The following is an 18797-nucleotide window of genomic DNA, read 5'->3' as shown; positions in this document are numbered from 1 at the left end:
TCTACCACTGAGCCACAGTCACAGCCCACTATCTGACAATATTTATCAAAAACATGACAACAATGCATGCATTTTGACTCAAGCTTTGAGGTTTATTAAATATCCTTAATGAAACAATTGGATGAATATTTAAAAGTGAAAATGGCCAATGCCCCAAATAAAAGGCATTGCATTATAGTATTGGTCAGAATAATAATTAATAAAAACCCAGATATCCATCATTAGGGGTCATTAAATTATTCTTCACCTGTATGTTGGCTCAATATGCAGTCATTAAGAAAGATGAGCTGAGCTGGGGCTGGGGCTCTAACTCAGTGGCAAAGCACTTGCCTAGCATATGTGAGGCACAGGAGTTCGATCCTTAGCACCACATAAAATTGAAACAAAATAAAGTCATATATAACTACAAAAACAAATTTTAAAAGATGAGCTGGAGGGCTGGGGTTGTAGCTCAGTGGTAGAGCACTTGCCTAGCACGTGCGAGGCGCTGGGTTCCATCCTCCGCACCACATAATAATAAATAAAATAAAGGCATTGTGCCCAATTACAACTAAAAATATATTTAAAAAGAGATGATTTATATATGGTATAGTACCAGGGATTGAATTCAGGGACACTCTACCACTGAGCCCCATCCCCAGTCCTATTTTGTATTTTATTTAGAGACAAGAGTCTCACTGAGTTGCTTAGGGCCTCACTAAGTTGCTTCAGCTGGCTTTGAACTTGCAATCCTCCTGTGTCAGTCTCTGAAGCCACTGGGATTACAGGCATGCACCACTGTGATGGCTATATTTATTTAAATGCAAGATGTTGCCAGAACAGGTTTCAAAACATTCTTTACTATATGACCTTGCTTTAAAATATGTGCATGCGCAGGAACTGCAAAATAAGAAGAAGAAGAAGAAGAAAAGATGAAATAAAAATAAGAATATATGCATAGAGGAGACTGAGGAAGGAGGATCTCAAGTTCAAAGCCAGTCTCAGCAACTTACCAAGACCTTAAGCAATTTAGTAAGATCCTCTCATAAAATAAAAATCAAGAGAGCTGGGGATGTGGCTCAGTGGTTAAGCGTCCCTGGTTCAATCCCCAATACCAAAACAAACAAAACTCACACAAATAAAACAATCTGTGCACAGAAAAAGAACTTGCCCATCAAAATAGTAACAGTGTCACTGGATGCCATGGCAGATACCTACAAAAGCTACACAAGCAGAAGAATCTAGTTGCTCAGGACCTTGCTAAATTGCTGAGGCAGGCTTTTTTTTTTTTTTTTGGTGGTAGTTGTTATTGGGGATTGAACTCAGGGGCACTCGACCTGTGCCACATCCCCAGCCCTATTTTGTATTTAGAGACAGGGTCTCACTGAGTTGCTTAGCGCCTTGCTATTGCTGAGGCTAGCTTTGAACTCACAATCCTCCTGCCTCAGCCTCCCGAGCCGCTGGGATTACAGGCGTGCTCCACTCCGCCCGACTCTTTTTGTTTTTAGCGTAAATTATCACTCTGCTTTTAAAACAACCCTATCAAGTAGTAACTATTATAATAAAATGGGTCATTGACAATCAGGGAAGGAGGTAGGCTTGAGAGCGCCAGCTCTCGAGCGCCCCCCAGAGTGAAGCTGGGGAGCTACAGCAGGATAAGGAAGCAGCGCACGCGCAAAAAAGAGAAGCACGGCGAAGTGGAGCCAGAGGGTTTCTCCCGCGCTACGATTGGCTGGCATGGTTGTCATTAACAGAGAAGACGCCAATAAGGGAGCAACCGCTTCGCCTTTAGAACCCAAAGACTAAAAGAGCAGAAACGCTAGGGAGTTGGTGGGGCTCCGACCGCAGCAGGTGCGATGGGCCCTGAGGCTGTTGAACTGACCCTGGCATCACTTCCTTCTTGAAAGGGACCCCAGCGTCCTCCTCCTTTCCGGAAAGAACCCTGGCATCAGTCCCCGTGCCTTAGGGGAACACTTGGTGTCATCTCTTTACCCTGAAAGTGATCCCAGGGTTGCTCCCGTGTCCTTGGGGAAAGGGGGAATCCTGACGTCATCCGCTCTTCAGCCCTGGTTACTGGCCCCAGCACTGTTCTTCCTGCCTACAGGAGACCCGGGCATCATCCCATCTTATTGGGGATACCCCTATCTTGTTCCTTGCTGAGGGGACCCCAGGAGTCATTCTCTCTTTCTCAGATCTCCACAGCATTGGAGATCAGCATTTTTCCTGAGCAGGACTTGCCTTGTCCCCTGGTTTGCTGAGGGTTGCCTGTCATGGCTCTCCCCACACCCGAAAGGGGTCCATCATTCCCCCTTTTTTTCGGAGAGCAACACCTTCTTCCCATCCGATTCGAGGCAGACCCCTGGGAGGGCTTCGGTGGTCCCCACTGATGTAACAAGTCTCAAAGCCCCCTCTGGTTCTCCCCTGTCTTGCCCCCCAAAGTCGGGAAAGGGGAAGCTCACTCCTTACAGTTGGAGGGGGAGTGAAACTAACTGATAAAGGAACTTATCATATCACATGTCCCATGAGAAATCATTTAAGGAACTTTAACTGTTTCTTCCAAAATAGAAACCACAAGAAAGATCTACAGCTGCTTTAAATATATTTATCATATGCTTCGCACAGTTCCTGACATCATCAGCAGGTACTTATTGAGTAGTTGAATATGTGCAGGGCTGTCACCTGGAAGAGGTATGACTTTGTTCCACAAAGTCCCAAGAGATCTGATAATAGGGCTTCCTTGGGCCAGGTGTGGTGGCTCAGTCCTGAAATCCCAGCAACTAGGAGGCTGATACAGGAGAGTTGCAAGTTTAAAACCAGCCTCAACAATTTAGTGAGACCCTGTCTCAAAAAAAAAAAAAAAAAAAAAAAAAAAGGGCTAGGGATGTAGCTCAGTAGCTAAATGTCCATGAGTTCAATTCCTGGTTCCAAATATAAATAAATAAATAAAAAGTGTGTGGGAGGGAGCTCCCTTGTGTTGAACTGAAATCCTAACAGGCTGAATAGCTACTCTTCCACACAGCTGGCAAAATCCACACCCTTGCAGAAATATCTGGAACACTTGATCAATTCTACTTAGTGCCACACATTTATTCTACCATCATTGTGACCAAGAATTTGTCAGTTTAGGGCTGGGGATGTAGCTCAATGGTGGAACACTTGTCTAGCATGCACAACACCCTGGGCTCCATCCTTAGCACTGCAAAAAAGCAACCAAAAATATTGCTTCTTCTTACCAGATATGTGTGGATAATAACAAGATAGATTGCAGTAGAAGATGGGGAAATGGAGAGATGGGGGACAATCAAGGGGGACAAAGAACAAGCTGGTTCTGGAGATCTTATGGACAATAATATAGTTAACAATATTGTATACTTGAAATTTGCTTCAAGGTAGATTTTTATTTATTTATTTTGGCAGAAGTTACTGGAAATTGAACCCAAGAGTGCTTTACCACTGAGCCCTGTTTTATTTTTTTGTTTTTGAGACAGTGTTCCCCAAAGTTGCAAAAGCTCTTGGTAGGTTGCCAAGGCTGACCTTGTACTCGAGATCCTCTACCTCAGCCTCTTGAGCTGCCATATACCCAGCCACAGGGTAGATCTTAAGGAAAGGAAGAAAGGAAGGGGAGAGAAGAAAGGAGGAGGAGGAGGAGGAGAGAGTGGGAGGGAGGAGACAGAAAGGAAGGGACAAAGAAAGAAAAAGGGAAAAAGGAAAGAGGAAAAAGAGGGAGAGAGAATGAAGACAACAAAGAGTGCGAAGGAAAGAAGGAAAATCAGGTGAGGGAGGAATGTTAGTTAGCTTAATTGTGAATATTCACAGTGTATATGTAAATGAAATTATTCAGTTATACACTTTAAATATATATAACTTAAAATTTATTTTAATTGACACAATTGTATATATTTATGGGCTACAGTTGTGATTTAAATAAATGTATACAATTATAATGACCAGAGTAACTGGCATATGCACCATCTCAAACATCTATCCTCTTTGTACTGGGAACATTAGTTATTTTAAAATATACAATTAATTATTTCAACCACAGTGACCCTTCTCTGCTACAGAATGCTATGTTTTTCCTCCTGTCCAATTGCACCCTGGACCCACCAACCATCCATCCTCTCTCTATCCCCTATAAGCTATAGCATTTTATCCCAGGCTCCAATAACTTACAGCATTTTTTCCAGAGGCTTAAAACAATCATGCTATATTTTCTCATGATTCTACTCTACTCTAAGTGGTATTGACTTGATAAATTCATAATCAGCAGGGGAGCCAATGGGAGACTGGCTGGTGCTGGCATTGACTGCTGGCTGGGCCTCTCTCTCTGCATAGCCTCCTGTTGTCCCATTGACTAGACCAAGCATCTTCACATAGTGACAGAGGCATTCTAAGAGGACAAAAGTAGAAGCTATGGAGTCTCCTAAGGCCTGTATTAGGCAGCTTCATGTTACTAAGCTGAAATACACAAGGCAATTAACTTAGAATAAGGTTTGCCTTACTCAGGAAGCTGAGGTAGGAAGATCACAAGTTCAAGGCCAGTTTGGGTAATTTGGCAAGACCCTATCTCAAAATGAAAAGATCTGGGAGTGTAGCTCACTGGTAGAGCACTTTCCTAGCATGTGCAAGGCCCTGGATTGATCCCGCACACTGAAAAAAAAGTTGGTATAATAAAATCAAAGTTAACAATCAATGGTGGACATGGAGCTTGGACTTGGATTTGGACAAGTCCTTTAAATAGGAAGCTTTTTAACGCCTTGGAAGTCGTATTTGACTTATAAGAAATACAAATTGCTCGTGAGTTTTGAAGAAATCTAATTTAAAAAGTAGCAACTAGTCAGAGTATTGTACACCCCAGAGATCTTCCAGTTTTGTTCCTTTTCCAACTTGTCTTCCTTGCAAACAGGATGCCCACATGGGTTGCTGCACTCCTTCTAGAGAAAACTTCCAGGCAGCCCAGGGGGTCCTTCCTGAGGTACAAACCCTCATAGATTAAGACAGGTATGGCTGACAGAAACACTGATGTTTCACAGGTAATGCCAGCCAGTGAGCAATTTAGATAACAAAGTGTGGTGCTGTCATTAAAGGTTATTATGAGCATTTTAACCTAACGACCTTGATAATTTGCCCAAATGTTATAGATTTCCAGCACTTTCAGCATTCCTAATCAATAACACTTCATTTATTATTGCTATAGTTTGGAACTTAAGTGGCCCCCAAAGGTCCATATATTAAGTCCTGGCAGGGCACAGCAGCACATACCTATAATCCCAGTGGTTCTGGAGGCTGAGGCAGGAGGATCACAAGTTCAAAGCCAGCCTCAGCAATGGCGAGGTGCTAAGCAACTCAATGAGACCCTGTCTCTAAATAAAATACAAAATAGGGCTGGGGATGTGGCTCAGTGGTTGAGTGTTCCTGAGTTCAATCCCTGTTACCAAAACAAAAAACAAAAACAAAAACAAAAAAGTGCCCAGACTGGCACTTTTTAGTAGAGCCTTTAAGAAGTGGAGCCTGGGGTAGGTCTTCAGGTCACTGGAGACATGCCCTGGTAGGAATTATGGAGCAATTACAGGACCCTGATCTCTTCCTCTTTGTTTCATTTTCTGCCATGAGGTGAATGGTTTTGCTCTGCCATCCACATGTCATGATGTTCTGACTTGCCACAGGCCCAAAAGCAAGAGGGACAACCAATCATGGACTGGAACTTCCAAAACTGTGAGCCAAAATAAACCTTACACCTTACATCTTCATCAGTTGATTGTCTTGAATATTTGTTATAGTGATGGAGAGTGGATTAATACAATTATATTCTTTACTGTGTTTCAGATGCCAGGCACGATGATACCCATTTTATAAATTAGGAAAGTGAGGAACAGAGAGGATTTGCATGCTTCATATAAGTGCCAGAGATGACTCTCAGGCTTAAACTATAACAAATATCTGAGATGATCAACTAATAAAGAGAGGCTTATTTCAGCTCATGGAGATTCCACACAGTACCAGTAAAATCCCATTGATAATAGCAACAAGACCTATGAAATGCCCCTTTAGAAGCCCCTGTGCAAGCCCTTTTGGGGGAAATTATAAAGCTTTCCTGAGACATCAAGGACTTCTTTAAATAGAGAAATATCCATTCATGAGGAAAGAAACTTAATATTATAAAAATATAATTTCTCTTCAACTCAATAATTTTAATGCAACTTAATCAAGGTTTCAAGATTTTTCACGGAACAGGGCTGAAGCTACATGTAGCTCAGTGGTAGAGTACTTGCCTAGCATGTACAAACTCCTGGGTTTTATCCCCAGCAATTCCTCCCAGCAATCCCTTCCCCCAATTTTTTCCCACGGGAATGCATTCTTCATAGTGAGAAATAAATATGCAATAAAACCCAAGATTATTTGAAAAAGGGTACTTTGTCTATCTGACATTAAGACATGCTACAAATCAGTAATACTAATAATGGACTTGATGCAAAGTGGACTTTAGGTCAATAAAGCAGAATAGCCCAAAACAGAAGAGTCCCATACATATATGGAGGTTTGTTATATGGTACAGATAGCATTTCAAAACTATGATTCAAGATTCAAGAAATGGGTCCTGGGTTTCTCAGTGGTGGTGGGGCACTTACCTCACACATATGAGGCACTGGGTTTGACCCTCAGCACCACAAATAAATAAATAATAAAGTCTTTGTGTCCATCTACAACTAAAAATATTAAAAAAAAAAAAAAAAAAAAGATTCAAGAAATGGTTTGAGGGGCTGGGGATATGGCTCAGTTGGTAGATTGCTTGCCTTGCATGTACAAGGCCCTGGGTTCAATCCCCAGCACCACAAAAAAAAAAAAAAAAAAAAAAAATAGTTTAAGGAGTAGTTGGTAGCAACTGGCTATCTATAGAGGGGAAAGAAAATCAAATTCCTACTTCATACCATGTATACCAGCAAGTTCCAAGAGGATTTAAAATATATATTTGGGGAAAGAAAATCAAATTCCTACTTCATACCATGTATACCAGCAAATTCCAAGTGGATTTAAAATATATATTTTATATAAATATATATATATATATATATATATATATATTTTAGTTGTATATATATAAATATATTTTAGTTGTAATTGGACACAATACCTTTATTTTATTTATTTATATGTGGTGCTGAGGATCAAACCCAGGGTCTTGCACGTGCTAGGCGAACGTTCTACCACTGAGCCACAACAAAGCCTGCCAAGTGGATTTTAAAACAATGTAAAGCCAGACATGATGGCACACGCCTGTAATCCCAGAGGCTCAGGGAAGCTGAGGCAGAAGGATCACAAGTTCAAAGCCAGCCTCGGCAAAAGGAAGGTACTAAACAACTCAGTGAGACCCTGTTTCTAAATAAAATACAAAATAGGACTGGGGACATGGCTCAGGGGTTGAGTGCCCCTGAGTTCAATTCCCGGTACCCCCACCCCCACCCCCCAAAAAAAGTAAAAACAAAATTTAAACATATTTGAAAAAATATATTTTGATGGGCTGGGGATATGGTCAAGCAGTAGCTCGCTTGCCTGGCATGCATGCGGCCCGGGTTCGATCCTCAGCACCACATACAAACAAAGATGTTGTGTCTGCTAAAAACTAAAAAATAAATATTAAAAAAATTCAAAAAATATATATATATATATTTTGAAAAAGTCTTGATGACTGTACTAGTTAGGATTCTTGGTCTTAACAGAACCAATAACAACTAAAAAAAAAAAAAAAAAACCCTGTTAACTTTGATTAAAAAAAAAAAAGGAATTAATGTATTGGCAGGAGACAATAAGTTAACAAGTGAATAGGATGTTGCAGAAAATAGCAAAAATCAAAAGTCCTGCAAGGTGCCATAGCACAAACCTGTAATCCTAGCAACTCAGGAGGTAGAGGCAGGAAGACTACAAATTTGAGGCCAGCCTCAGCAACTTAGCAAGACGCTGTCTCAAAACAAAACAAAATGGATTGGGGATGTAGTAGTTCAGTGGTGGCCCCCTGGGATAAATCCTCAGAACAACAACAAAAAGTCCTTTAAGATCACACAAAAGGAGACCAGGTGTGGTGGTGCCTGTGGTTCCAGCTGCTTTAGGAGGCTGGGGCAGGGATCACTGGGGTCCAGCAATTCCAGGCCAGCTGGGGCAACATGATCTGACCAGCTCAAAAAAAAAGGAAAGAAAGCAGACAGGTACAAGGGAAGATCCATCAAGGCACAGGGCGATCAGTGTGTGAATGTGACTGAATCATAAAGAACTAGAAACAGCAGGAATGTGGAGCTGAACCCCGTCCTCAGGAATATGATGTCACCGCCCCTGGAGAGTGCTCTGACAGCACTGGTGAGACTGAGCCTGCCCTGCCATCTAATAAGTCCCACCTCTAGCATCCACCCTGAGAAATGGAATGACGCCTAAAGACAGGTGCCTAAGGAGCAAAAAATGGGAACAACTTCAACAGTGTCCATAGTCAAGAGATAAAGAGAATAGAACATGGTGTCCTGTTGGAAGGAAGTGGCAGGGCTGGGGGTGGAGGTGAGGTAGAGTGCCTGCCCAGCTCCTGCCAGGCATTGGGCTCTATCCCCAGGAGAGCGGCGGTCGGACACATCACAGATTAATAAAAGTCTTACCGAGAGGGAAAAAGCAAGTTGCAGAATACAGGCAACATTATGCCATACTTTCTATGTGGAATGTAGCACACAGAGCATGAATGCTAAGTTTTGTTTCTTAAGATTAAAAGGTTGTGGCTCAGTGGTAGAGCACTTGCCTTGCATGGGTGAGGTACTGGGTTCGACCCTCAGCACCACATAAAATAAATAAATCAATCAATAAAGATTGTTTTTTAAAAAAGGATTGGAGCTGGGCACAGTTGTGTGCACCTGTAATCCCAGCGGCTAGGGAGGTTGAGACAGGAGGATTAAGAGTTCAAAGCCAGCCTCAGCAACTTAGCAAGGCCCTAAGCAACTCAGTGAGATCCTATCTCTAAATACAAAATAGGGCTGGGGGTTGTAGTTCAGTGGTCAAGTGCTCCTGAGTTCAATCCCTGATACCATAAAAAAAATTTTCAGGGACGAGGGACTGAGGATATAGCTCAGTTGGTAGAGTCCTTGCCTTGCATGCACAAGGCCCTGGGTTCGATCCCCAGCACAAAAAAAAACAAAACAAACAAATAAAATTTTTTTAATTAAAAAAAAAAAATTAAAAGAGTTGGGCTGGGGATATAGCAGAGTTGGTAGAGTGCTTGTCTCATATGCACTAAGACCCTAGCTAGGTTCAATCTCCAGCACCACAAAAAGAAAAGATTAAAAGGGTTGGAATGGGACTGGGGTTGTGGCTTAGTGGTAGAGCGCTTGCCTAGCATGTGTGAGGCACTGGGTTCGATCCTCAGCACCACATAAAAATAAATAAATCAAATAAAGATATTGTGTCCATCTATAACTAAACTTTTTTTTTCTTTAAAAAGGCTGGAATAGAGAAAGATTTCAGATTTCTCTGTAACATTCAATTTTGCTTCCATGATGAATTTTATTTATTTATTTATGTAGTACTAGGGATAGAACCCAAGGCCAAGCACATGCTGAGCAAATATGCTATCACTGAGCTACACCCCAGCCTTTCCATTTGAGATATGGTCTTGCTAGGTTGCCCAGGCTACCTTGAATTTGTGATCCTCCTGCCTCAACCCCCTGAGTAGCTGGGATTACAGGCATGCACCACCACCTCTGGCTTTTGTCCATTTAATACCCAGTCACCCAAATAAAATTTCAGAAAAATGGCTAGATTTTTTTCAAATTTAGAAGCCATATTAAAGATCATCTATCTTTAAAATGTGCACTGTCTGGTACGGTGGCACACTTGTGAAATTCCAGTTCTTGGAAGGCTGAGGCAGGAGGACTATAAGTTCAAGGCAGCCTGGGCAACTTTGTGAGCCCCTATCTTCAAAATTAAAAAAGAAAAAAAGGGCTAGGGATGTAGCTCAGTGGTAGAGCATCCTTGGGTTCAGTCCTTAGCACCAAAAAAAAAAAAAAAAAAAAAAAGGTGAACTGCATTAAGGTATGAAATAAACCTCAGGGCATCCTGGGAGATGTGTCAAAGAGTTAGGTCACTGGCTTCCAAAGCAGCTGAAACTGAGAGACAATTGTGTGGCTCACCTGGGAGAGAAAGGGCAAAATGTGATGAGTAGAGATTACAAACTGGTTTCAAATACAAATCCTAAATTGAAGACTTTTAAGTACATTTCAGTAGAAGCCCTTCCAGCAAGAGCCCGGGTGGAAGACACTAGTTAGTTTGTTCTTTATTCTCATTGGAAAGTTACAGGGTTACTTATCAACAAAATGACTGTCCAGGGCAGAGAAACCCAGTGGCTTTTATGTACAGGCCCATCCCTGGGGACACTTCCTGAGGGACCTCGGCCCCTGCGATCTCACCTGGCCCCTTAGAGGTCTCTGGGAACCAACTGCAAAGATGCAGGAAACAAAAGCCAGTCTGATCTGGCACTTGTTTTCACCCCAAGGGGAGGTGGCAGCTGGTGGTATCCTAGTCCCTCCCAAGTGGCGGTGGGACCTCACCTGGGAGCATGCCCTTCCTACTCCCCTCCCAAGAGGTCTGTCTTGGATGGACACTCCTGGGCTATAGGGAGGGGCTTGTGGGTTCCCACTCTGGTCTGCTCCGGCGGTGTCATTTGGATATGGAGGCATCCAGCCTCCCTTCCTGGAGGATGAGTATCCACTCCGTAACCTCCTCTTTGTTGTTGGGTATGAATACAATGCTTTCTTTTCTCCCCCAAACAACAAAAGTGTTTCAACAGGTACAGTTCTGCTGGTCGATCTGTTTCCGGCAGGGTTCCATGGTGACAGCTACGCCCACCCCGCTCCGGCCCGATGTCATTCGAGTCACCTCACTCCAGGTGTCTGTGTCTGGGTCGTAGCACTCCACACTGTCCAGGAACGTGTGACCATCATAGCCTCCTGTGGGGAGAGTGGAGGGGCAGTCACTACTCGGGCCAGCGACGGTGGGAGGAAACACAAAGCAGCAGCGAGATGAAGAGCATTTCCATGCAGATCACAGCAAAAGCAGCCACCTGACCCCCAGAAATGGAGTAGGGTTGGGGGTGGAGCTCAAGACCTGGGTTTGATCCCCAGCATCAAGGGGGTGGGGGGCAGTCTGGACTCTTTTACCCAGTCCCCAGGGCCTCACCCAGGACGTAGATTCTCCCCTGGTGCACAGTAATCCCCAGGGCACTTCGACGATGCTTCATGGGGGCTACAAAAGTCCATGTTTCTGTCTCCACATCAAAACGCTCCACGCTGTTAAGCTGGTCCTGACCATCGTAGCCCCCGGCGGCATAGATACGGTTGTGCAAGACGCAGACTCCTAAACCACACCATGCAGGGAGGGTCACTCTGGGGCCTGGCCTTGGGGAGCCCAGCCACCATCTTCCCTCTCTCCCAGGGACCCCTCAGAAACAAAGCCAGGAGCAAGAAGTTTGGAGTCTGGAAGATTCTATCTCTTCTACATGCACCGCAGGTTTGAGGGTTAAAACAGGAAGAGGCCTCACCCAGGCCTGGTGGAGTTTCACCCCAAATTGGGGGTGTTCCTGGATGCTCCCTCCCCACAGCTCACGCCCACCTGCCCCACTTCGGATGGTGTTCATGGGGGTGATCATTCGCCACTCGTTTCTCTCGGGGTAGTAACACTCGGCTGAATTAAGGCGGTTCGTCCCATCAAAGCCCCCAACGGCATAGAGCAGGCGATTGAGAACAGCTACGCCCACCCCGATCCTCCGCGTCAGCATTGGGGACACCAAGTGCCACTCATCACGCTCGGGCTCATACCTGCGAAGGGCATAATAAAAATGGTGACAACAGTAATCACAGCTGACCTTCCTGACACACTTATGATGGGCCCCATACTTTTTTTTCCCCCTCACTGTGGTACCAGGGATTGAATCCAGGATCACTTTACCACCGAGCTCCATCCCCAGACCTTTTTATTTCTTATTTTGAGGCCGGGTCTTGCCTATAGCCCAGGCTGATCTCGAACTTGCAATCCTCCTGCCTCAGCTTCCTGAGTTGCTCAGGTTACAATGTGGGTGACACTGGGACCCCTGGGCCCCACACTCTGTGATGATGACATGTCAGTTTGGAACAGTGAGATGGCATGTCCAGGGTCACCGAGGAGCAGCAGAGCTGGTGTTCAATTCCAGAACCCCAATCCTAACAACTAGAATACTCCGGGGTGGTTTTCCTCAAAGTGTGATGATCAGAGACGGGGTGACCACATGGGCACTTTGAGTTCATACCTGTGTTGCTGGAGTTATTAATAGTGTCCCTCTCTTTCTTGAAAGTGGCCTGCAGAGGGTGACGCATCATCCCATCCTATTCGCAGACCACATCCATTAGAAGACTCTGGGGCACTTATTTAAAAATTCTCATTTTTCAGTCTGACTCCAAACCCACCAACTCCAGAATCCTGGTACCCTCAGTCAGTAGGGCATCTGTTTGTTTTTCACTGGGTGCTGGGGCAGAAGCCAAGGCCCTACACCAGCGGAGCAAGGGCTCTACCACAGGCTACAGGCCTGGCCAGGTGTTATCTTTCAACAAAATTAGCATATTACAACAATTTCAAAGTGATGGGATTTTTCCCCAGTGTGTCAAAGGAGCCATATGGGTTTGTGACAGTCCAGTCAGCAGTTCCAGACCTATACACAATGATCAAGGTCACTGGCTATAAATCTCCGGCCAGCTTGGCTTCTACATCCCCAAGACAAGGGAGAAGAGTAGGGGCACACATCAGAATCCCTGGATCCCAATGGGACCATTAGGAATGGGACCCTGGGAGTCCCCACCTCCAGGCCCTGTCACTTACCTCTCCACACTGTTGTGGTGAATGCAGCCGTGGGAGCCTCCGACTGCATAGATGTGCCCGTCGATGACCCCAACCCCGATGCGGTTGCGAGGCACGCTCATGGGAGCACAGGGCGACCACTGGTTGGTCATGGGATTGTAGCAGTCCAGAGCGTTGGAGTCGGTGTTGCCATCGGGAGAATTGTTTCGGCCGCCCACGGCATACAGCAGCCCACCCACCACACAACCCGCCAGGCCACTCCGTGGAACCTGCAGGTCGGCCAGCCTCAGCCAAGTGCCGTCGCTGGGGTTGTAGGCCTCCAGGTAGCTGAGGGATTGTCGGAAGTAGCCGCCGGCCGTGTAGATGAGCCTGCCGACCTTGGGCGCCCGGCAGGGCATCACCTGCGTGGGTTTGTGCAGCGTGAGCTCCTGGAAGATCTTGACCAGGTAGTCCTTACAGCGCGAGTCCGACTGCAGGATCTCGCACTTCTGCAACTGCATTTGCAGAAAGTGGGGTGTGAGCGAGTGACAGCGCACCGCGCGCAGCAGGGCCTGCACGTAGAAGCGGCGCTGCTCACAGTCGTATTTGACCCAGTTGATGCAGGCATGGAAGACCTCGGACTCACAGCGCACGTTCAGATCATCCCGGCTGATGAGAGTCACCAGCTGGCAGTGGGACAGGTTGAAGAACTCCTCTTGCTTGGCCACCTGCAGAGGGCGCTAGTGTGACAGGCTGATTCCCACGTGTATCCATTCCACCCTCCCCCAAGTCCTTCTCCAAGCACTAGCTGTACTACCACTAACAGGGTACTCAATGACCTTAAACAAGTTATTCAATGTCCCTTTGACAGACTGGTTTTCATCTGTAAAATGGATATTCAAATAGCAGAAAACCTCATAAATTGTGAGAATTAAATGAATTAATACTATGTGCCAGGCTTGAAGTACACATTCTGGTAAATGGGCAAAGACCAAACTGCTGTGCACCTCCCCACCTCCCACACCCTGGTGCTGGGGATGGAACCGAGGGCTATCTAAGAAAGCACTCTACCTACCAGAGATATACTTCAGATGAGTGAAATGAATAAGCGAGTTAATACTATGTGGCAAAAAGACAAACAGGCAAAGACACAACTACTGTATACTTTTTTGTATCACTTGGTTTTTGAACTATAAAAACATATGCTTTTTTTAAATAAAACTGCATTTTTTTCAAAAGGGCAGACTGACTGAAAAAGGAAAAAAAAAAAAAAAGCAATAGTGATAGTCTAGGAAAAAAATATATAAAGATTCTGAAGTAGTCAGCCTGAGCTGCAATGCCAACCCTACCACTTTCTATGCCATCCTGGGAAAACCTCTGAATGCCCAAGGCCTTGATTTTCCTCTATTGTAGAATGGAGGTTGTATTAACAGGCACATCATAGCAAGGCCACTCCGGGGGGGACACAGGGAGGGTGGGCCCAGACAAATATCTCCTGTCAGGCACCTGTCTGTGTAAACAATTTTGGTTCAGGTATCCCAAACCCATGTAGTCCCAAGAAGGAAACGTGGGACAAGCTAGTGGAGGGACCTACTTGCCAGACCCATCATCACAGAAACCATGAGCCCTAGGACTAACGCAGGAGCTCCTCAAGGAATCCGGTCAACCCCAAGTCTTACAGAAGTGGAGAACATTCATCCCAAAGGAGAGAAACAGGGACCAGGGTAGCATCTACCCCAGTTAGTTCCAACTACTAGAGGAGGAACTCAAAAATTTCCAGGTAGCACCTCAAAATACAGGACTTCTTAAGGTTTAGAGCCTGGGGCACAGAAGGTGGGTATTTCCTCAGAAGATGACTCAATAATTTAAAGGATATAAGTCACCTAGAACAGAGGCCAGCCCCCAGCAAGTAAGTGTTCAATAAATACTCCTTGTGCTTAGCACCAGGAATGGTGGCTCATGCCTGTAATTGCAGTGACTCCAGAAGCTGATACAGGAGAATGGAAAATTCAAAACCAATCTGGGAAATTTAGTGAAACCCTGTCTCAAAAAAAAAAAAAAAAAAAGATCAAAAGAGCTGCAGCCTGGTGTGGTGGTGCACACTTGTAATACCAGCAACTCAGGAGGCTGAGGCAGGAGGATCACAAGTTCCAAGGCAGTCTCAGCAACTTAGGGAGACCCTCAACAATTTAGTGAGACCTTGTCTCAAAATAAAGAGACTGGGGATGCAGCTCAGTGGTAAAGCATCCCTGGGTTCAACCCTTCCCCCACTGCAGAAAAAAAAAAAAAAAAAAGGATGAGGACATAGTAGTTCAGGTCATGCATGAGCCCTGGATTTGGTCCCTAGCACTGCAAAAACAATTAAGAAAAATAATAAAATACTTACACCTCATATACATGGCCTGAAGGGCTTTTGCATACAATGTTTAGTACACCTGTGTTCTGTGAACCATTGAATGAGGTCAGGTGTGGAATTTTCCACTGGTGGTGTCAGTGCTCAAAAGATTTTAGATTTTAAGCATATTGGGCTTGGCATTTTCACACTACAGAAGCTCAAATGTATTACTGTCTCCTGGGTAAAACCTCTCTACTTACTGCTACCCAAGAATCAGGGCTCATGCTTGTGATTTTTTTTTTTAAAAGAGAACTCTCCTATTATTTTTTCTTGACAACTTCCTGCACTGAAAAAATGAAAATGAAACCAAAAATTGTAGAGACAACATTGCGTAGACCCAGAAAATACAGCTAAGGGTCAAACCTGCAGTCTGCCACCTGTCATGGGTTTTCAATAAATATTTGCTGACTGCCTGCTCAGCCCACTCTGGGGATAGGCTCTTGTCATAGTCACCACCCTCTGTCCTCACCTTTGACCCCAGAGAAATCAGGAAACCTAGACACCCACAAAGACGAACTGTATCTCCCAGAGCTGTTCACCAGGGTCTTTCCAGATGTGTGCATAAAGAGCTCAGAACCACTGGACATGGTGATGAATGCCTGAAATCCCATCAGCTCAGGAGACTGAGGCAGGAGAAACGAGAGTTCAAGCCAGCTTGGGCAACTTAATGAGGCCCTAAGCAACTCAGGGAGACCCTGTCTCTATATAAAATACAAAAAATGGGCTAGGGATGTGGTTCAGTAGTTTAGTGCTCCTGAGTTCAATTCCTGGTACCAAAAAGAAAAAAACTCAGAAGCTAGTTTTGCTCCAGATTTCAGTTGGTCCCAACCACTACAGGAGGAACTTAAACATTGCCAGGAAGTACCACAAAGTCTGACCCTTCCCATCTCAAAGGGAGATGGTGAGGACCACCCATCCATCCTGGTCTCCTGACAACTGTCCCGCAGCCCCCTCTGTGCTCACCTCCCCAAAGTGCATGTAGATGTACTCCCGGGCCCGCTGATGCAGTTCAGCACAGCCAATCTGCTCGGCGAAGTTGGCAATGCCAATGGCATTGCTGGGGTCCAGCTGCTGCACCAGGAAGTCGCTGCAGGCGCGGACCACACTGTCGATCTGGTACATGACCGCGCCGTTCATGACGTGGAGCACACACTTCTCACCCATGGAGATGGAAGCTGTGTAGGCGAACTCGATGAGCCGCTCCATGACCTGGGGGTGGATGCCCTCGATGGACACCACCTCCATGCCCTGCTCCCGCAGCCCGTTAGTGAACATGGCCTTGAAGACAGGGCTAGATGAGGCCAGCACCACCTTGTGGGCCATGAACTGGGCAGCCGGGGTGTCCTTGTACTTGACTTGCAGCGTGACGTCGCAGAGCTGCTGGCTGAGCCGCAGTTCATTCATGATGCCAAAGGCCTGTTTGGTGTGATCCTCCAGCGTGTAGCTGAAGGTGCGGTTGCCATGCTGGGAGGGTGTCACCTCAGCCTTGCACTCAGTGGAAGCGTACATCACCGCGTCCCCTGCCCCCTTGGGGCACTGTGAACACAGGGGCAGGAATCGGCTGCAGGCCCCAGCCCTGCTAGGCCCAGGTTCTGGCTGCATGGGGTTCCAGGTGACAAGGGGCAATACCACCGCTGGCAGTCAGGGGCCTGGAGGAGGGAGAGTACAGCAGCTGGGGGCAAGGTCGGGCTGGGCCAGCACCTGCCGGGCCTCCTAGCCAAGTAAACTGGGTGAAGCAGGGTCCATTTGTACTCTACTTCCTCCAACCTCAGTAGGGCCCAAAGGCCCCTCTAAAAACAGATTAGATGCCCTCCCCCCACTGGGAATCCTCTACACTTCCTGTGCCCTAAAGAGTAAAACCAAACTCCTCAATGGCCCGCCAGACCCTATACAGCCTGTCCTTACCCATGGCTTCCTTTAGCCACTCTGCAGCCAACTGGTGGCCCTCCCCTGCCTGGAGCAGGTCAAGATCATTCCTTCATTCACCTCACCAACATTTATGGAGCACCAACTATGTACCAGGCACTGTTCTGAGCACTGAGGACACAGCACTGAGCAAGACAGACAAGAACCCGACCTTCATGGAGTTGACATTTAGGGAGGGAAGGACCATAAAGAAAATAAGCAAGTTCTGAGCAGAAATCAGGGTCGGGAAGAAAATTACAACAGCACTGTGACTATGTGACTTTGTCCATGAATCAGGCCTAAGAAGGTGAGGCTGGAGCTGAGACAAGAATGCACATAGAAAGAGGAGGGAGAAGTTCCAGGCAGAAGAAAGCCAATGCAAAGGCCCTGGGGCAGATAAGAGACAGCCGGGAGAATCAAGGAATGGTGTAGGAGAGATAGGGATTCGTGGAGACGCCTCAAGACTAGAGCCAGGAAAAGAGTTATGTTTTGAAAGGGGGTTGGGGGAGGGGTAGAATCTGCAAGAGGTTCCCTGGGTTATGGATCTCATCTTTCTGGGGCTCAGCCCACAGTCACCTCCTCCCTGTTTTATTTCCATTACAGCACGTGTCAGGAAATGAAATGCTTTTCTTTGCTGGTTTGTCGAGGACGGACGGTCCCTCTGCCCCAGTCCCAGCGGTTCGGAGGCAGGGAGACCCGTGTAGGTCAGCATTGTCCTCCCACCCCCGACGCGGTTCTGTGCGTCCCGCCCTGGGCCTGGCACTGCTCAGGAGCCTGTAAGCGGGTGGCTGGCCGGCTGCCCACTCCACTGTGTCTGCCAGAGCGCCCTCATCCACAGGGCCCAGGGCGCTTCTCGGCCTCCTTTCCCGTGCCAAGGGCCCGCGCTTGCCTCTCAAATCTTTGGCCAATCGGTCAACGGTGACCCCTGGGCGCTGGACACTTTCCTCAACTAAGCGACAAGTGGGGGATTGCGCATGTCCCGCCTGAGCCCAGCCACCAAGGCCTGGAGAAGAGAGGAAGTGACCCCGCCGCAGCCTCTAGGGCTGCCAACCCCAAAGCGCAGATCCAGCCCCCTAACGCCGCGGGGTCCCCAGGCCTCTGTCCAGGCGGCGCCCCCTGGGCCTCTCGCGGGGTTTCAGTGGCTCCCTGGCCACCCCGCGAGTCTCGCCGTCCAACAAAACGATCAGATCCGGGCCGCGCCCTCCTGGCCCTGCGCGGGGCCGCGCGAACTCGGGGGCGCCCGTGGCCGCGGCGCTGGGTTCCCCGATTCCCCAGCACTACCGCAGGGGCGTGTGCCGCCCACGGTGGCCGCAGCCGGAGCCCAGGCCGCCTCACTCACCCCGCCATGGCCGCGCTCGGGCTCCGCCTCCGCCGCCCGGGCCCGGGCGCCTCCATCGCTGCGCGCCGGGGGGAGGCGCGGAGCGCGCGCAGGTCACCATGACTAAGCAGAGCCGGGCGCACGCCGTTTCACAATAAAAGTCCCCCACGGCCCCTGGCCTCGGGCGGCGGGGACAGGAGGGGGCCTCTCCCCACTCCCCCGCCCCGCCCGCTGTCGCCAGGCTACGCGGCCCCAGAGCTGCGACCACAGCGCCCGCCATTGCGACGCGGCGGGGCGGGAGACCTCAGAGAGACTGGCACCCACCCGCGTGCCTGGAGTCAGAGCCCCGGGTTCGAGGCCCGGTGCTCC

At 47.3% G+C, this 18797-nt stretch overlaps 1 protein-coding gene across 1 annotated transcript; it reads right to left on the bottom strand.

Moving 5' to 3' along the window:
- Positions 1–10254: 10254 nt before the first annotated feature.
- On the bottom strand, positions 10255–18530 carry Keap1 (kelch like ECH associated protein 1). The gene is made up of 6 exons (XM_076848919.2): positions 18450–18530; positions 16169–16854; positions 12853–13538; positions 11614–11819; positions 11182–11358; positions 10255–10952 (listed from the first exon to the last, which is right to left on the bottom strand). The coding sequence occupies exons 2-6, from the start codon at positions 16805–16807 to the stop codon at positions 10786–10788; spliced, it is 1875 nt and encodes a 624-aa protein (XP_076705034.1). The 5' UTR covers positions 16808–16854; positions 18450–18530; the 3' UTR covers positions 10255–10785.
- Positions 18531–18797: the final 267 nt, after the last annotated feature.

This window comes from Callospermophilus lateralis, chromosome 1 (assembly GCF_048772815.1).
Source record: "Callospermophilus lateralis isolate mCalLat2 chromosome 1, mCalLat2.hap1, whole genome shotgun sequence".
In the NCBI taxonomy this organism is placed as follows: Eukaryota; Metazoa; Chordata; class Mammalia; order Rodentia; family Sciuridae; genus Callospermophilus; species Callospermophilus lateralis.
This window is presented reverse-complemented; position numbering and strand designations above follow the sequence as displayed.

What these genes read in the sequence shown, in the direction of transcription:
- Keap1 (XM_076848919.2), bottom strand. Translation starts at nt 16,807, where the DNA reads ATGCAGCCAGAACCTGGGCCTAGCAGGGCTGGGGCCTGCAGCCGATTC. An exon ending in CACCATCCGAAGTGGGGCAG is followed by an intron (nt 11,359 to 11,613) that starts GTGGGCGTGAGC and finishes GGTGTGGTTTAG; the next exon opens with GAGTCTGCGTCTTGCACAAC. An exon ending in GGGGAGAATCTACGTCCTGG is followed by an intron (nt 10,953 to 11,181) that starts GTGAGGCCCTGG and finishes CTCTCCCCACAG; the next exon opens with GAGGCTATGATGGTCACACG.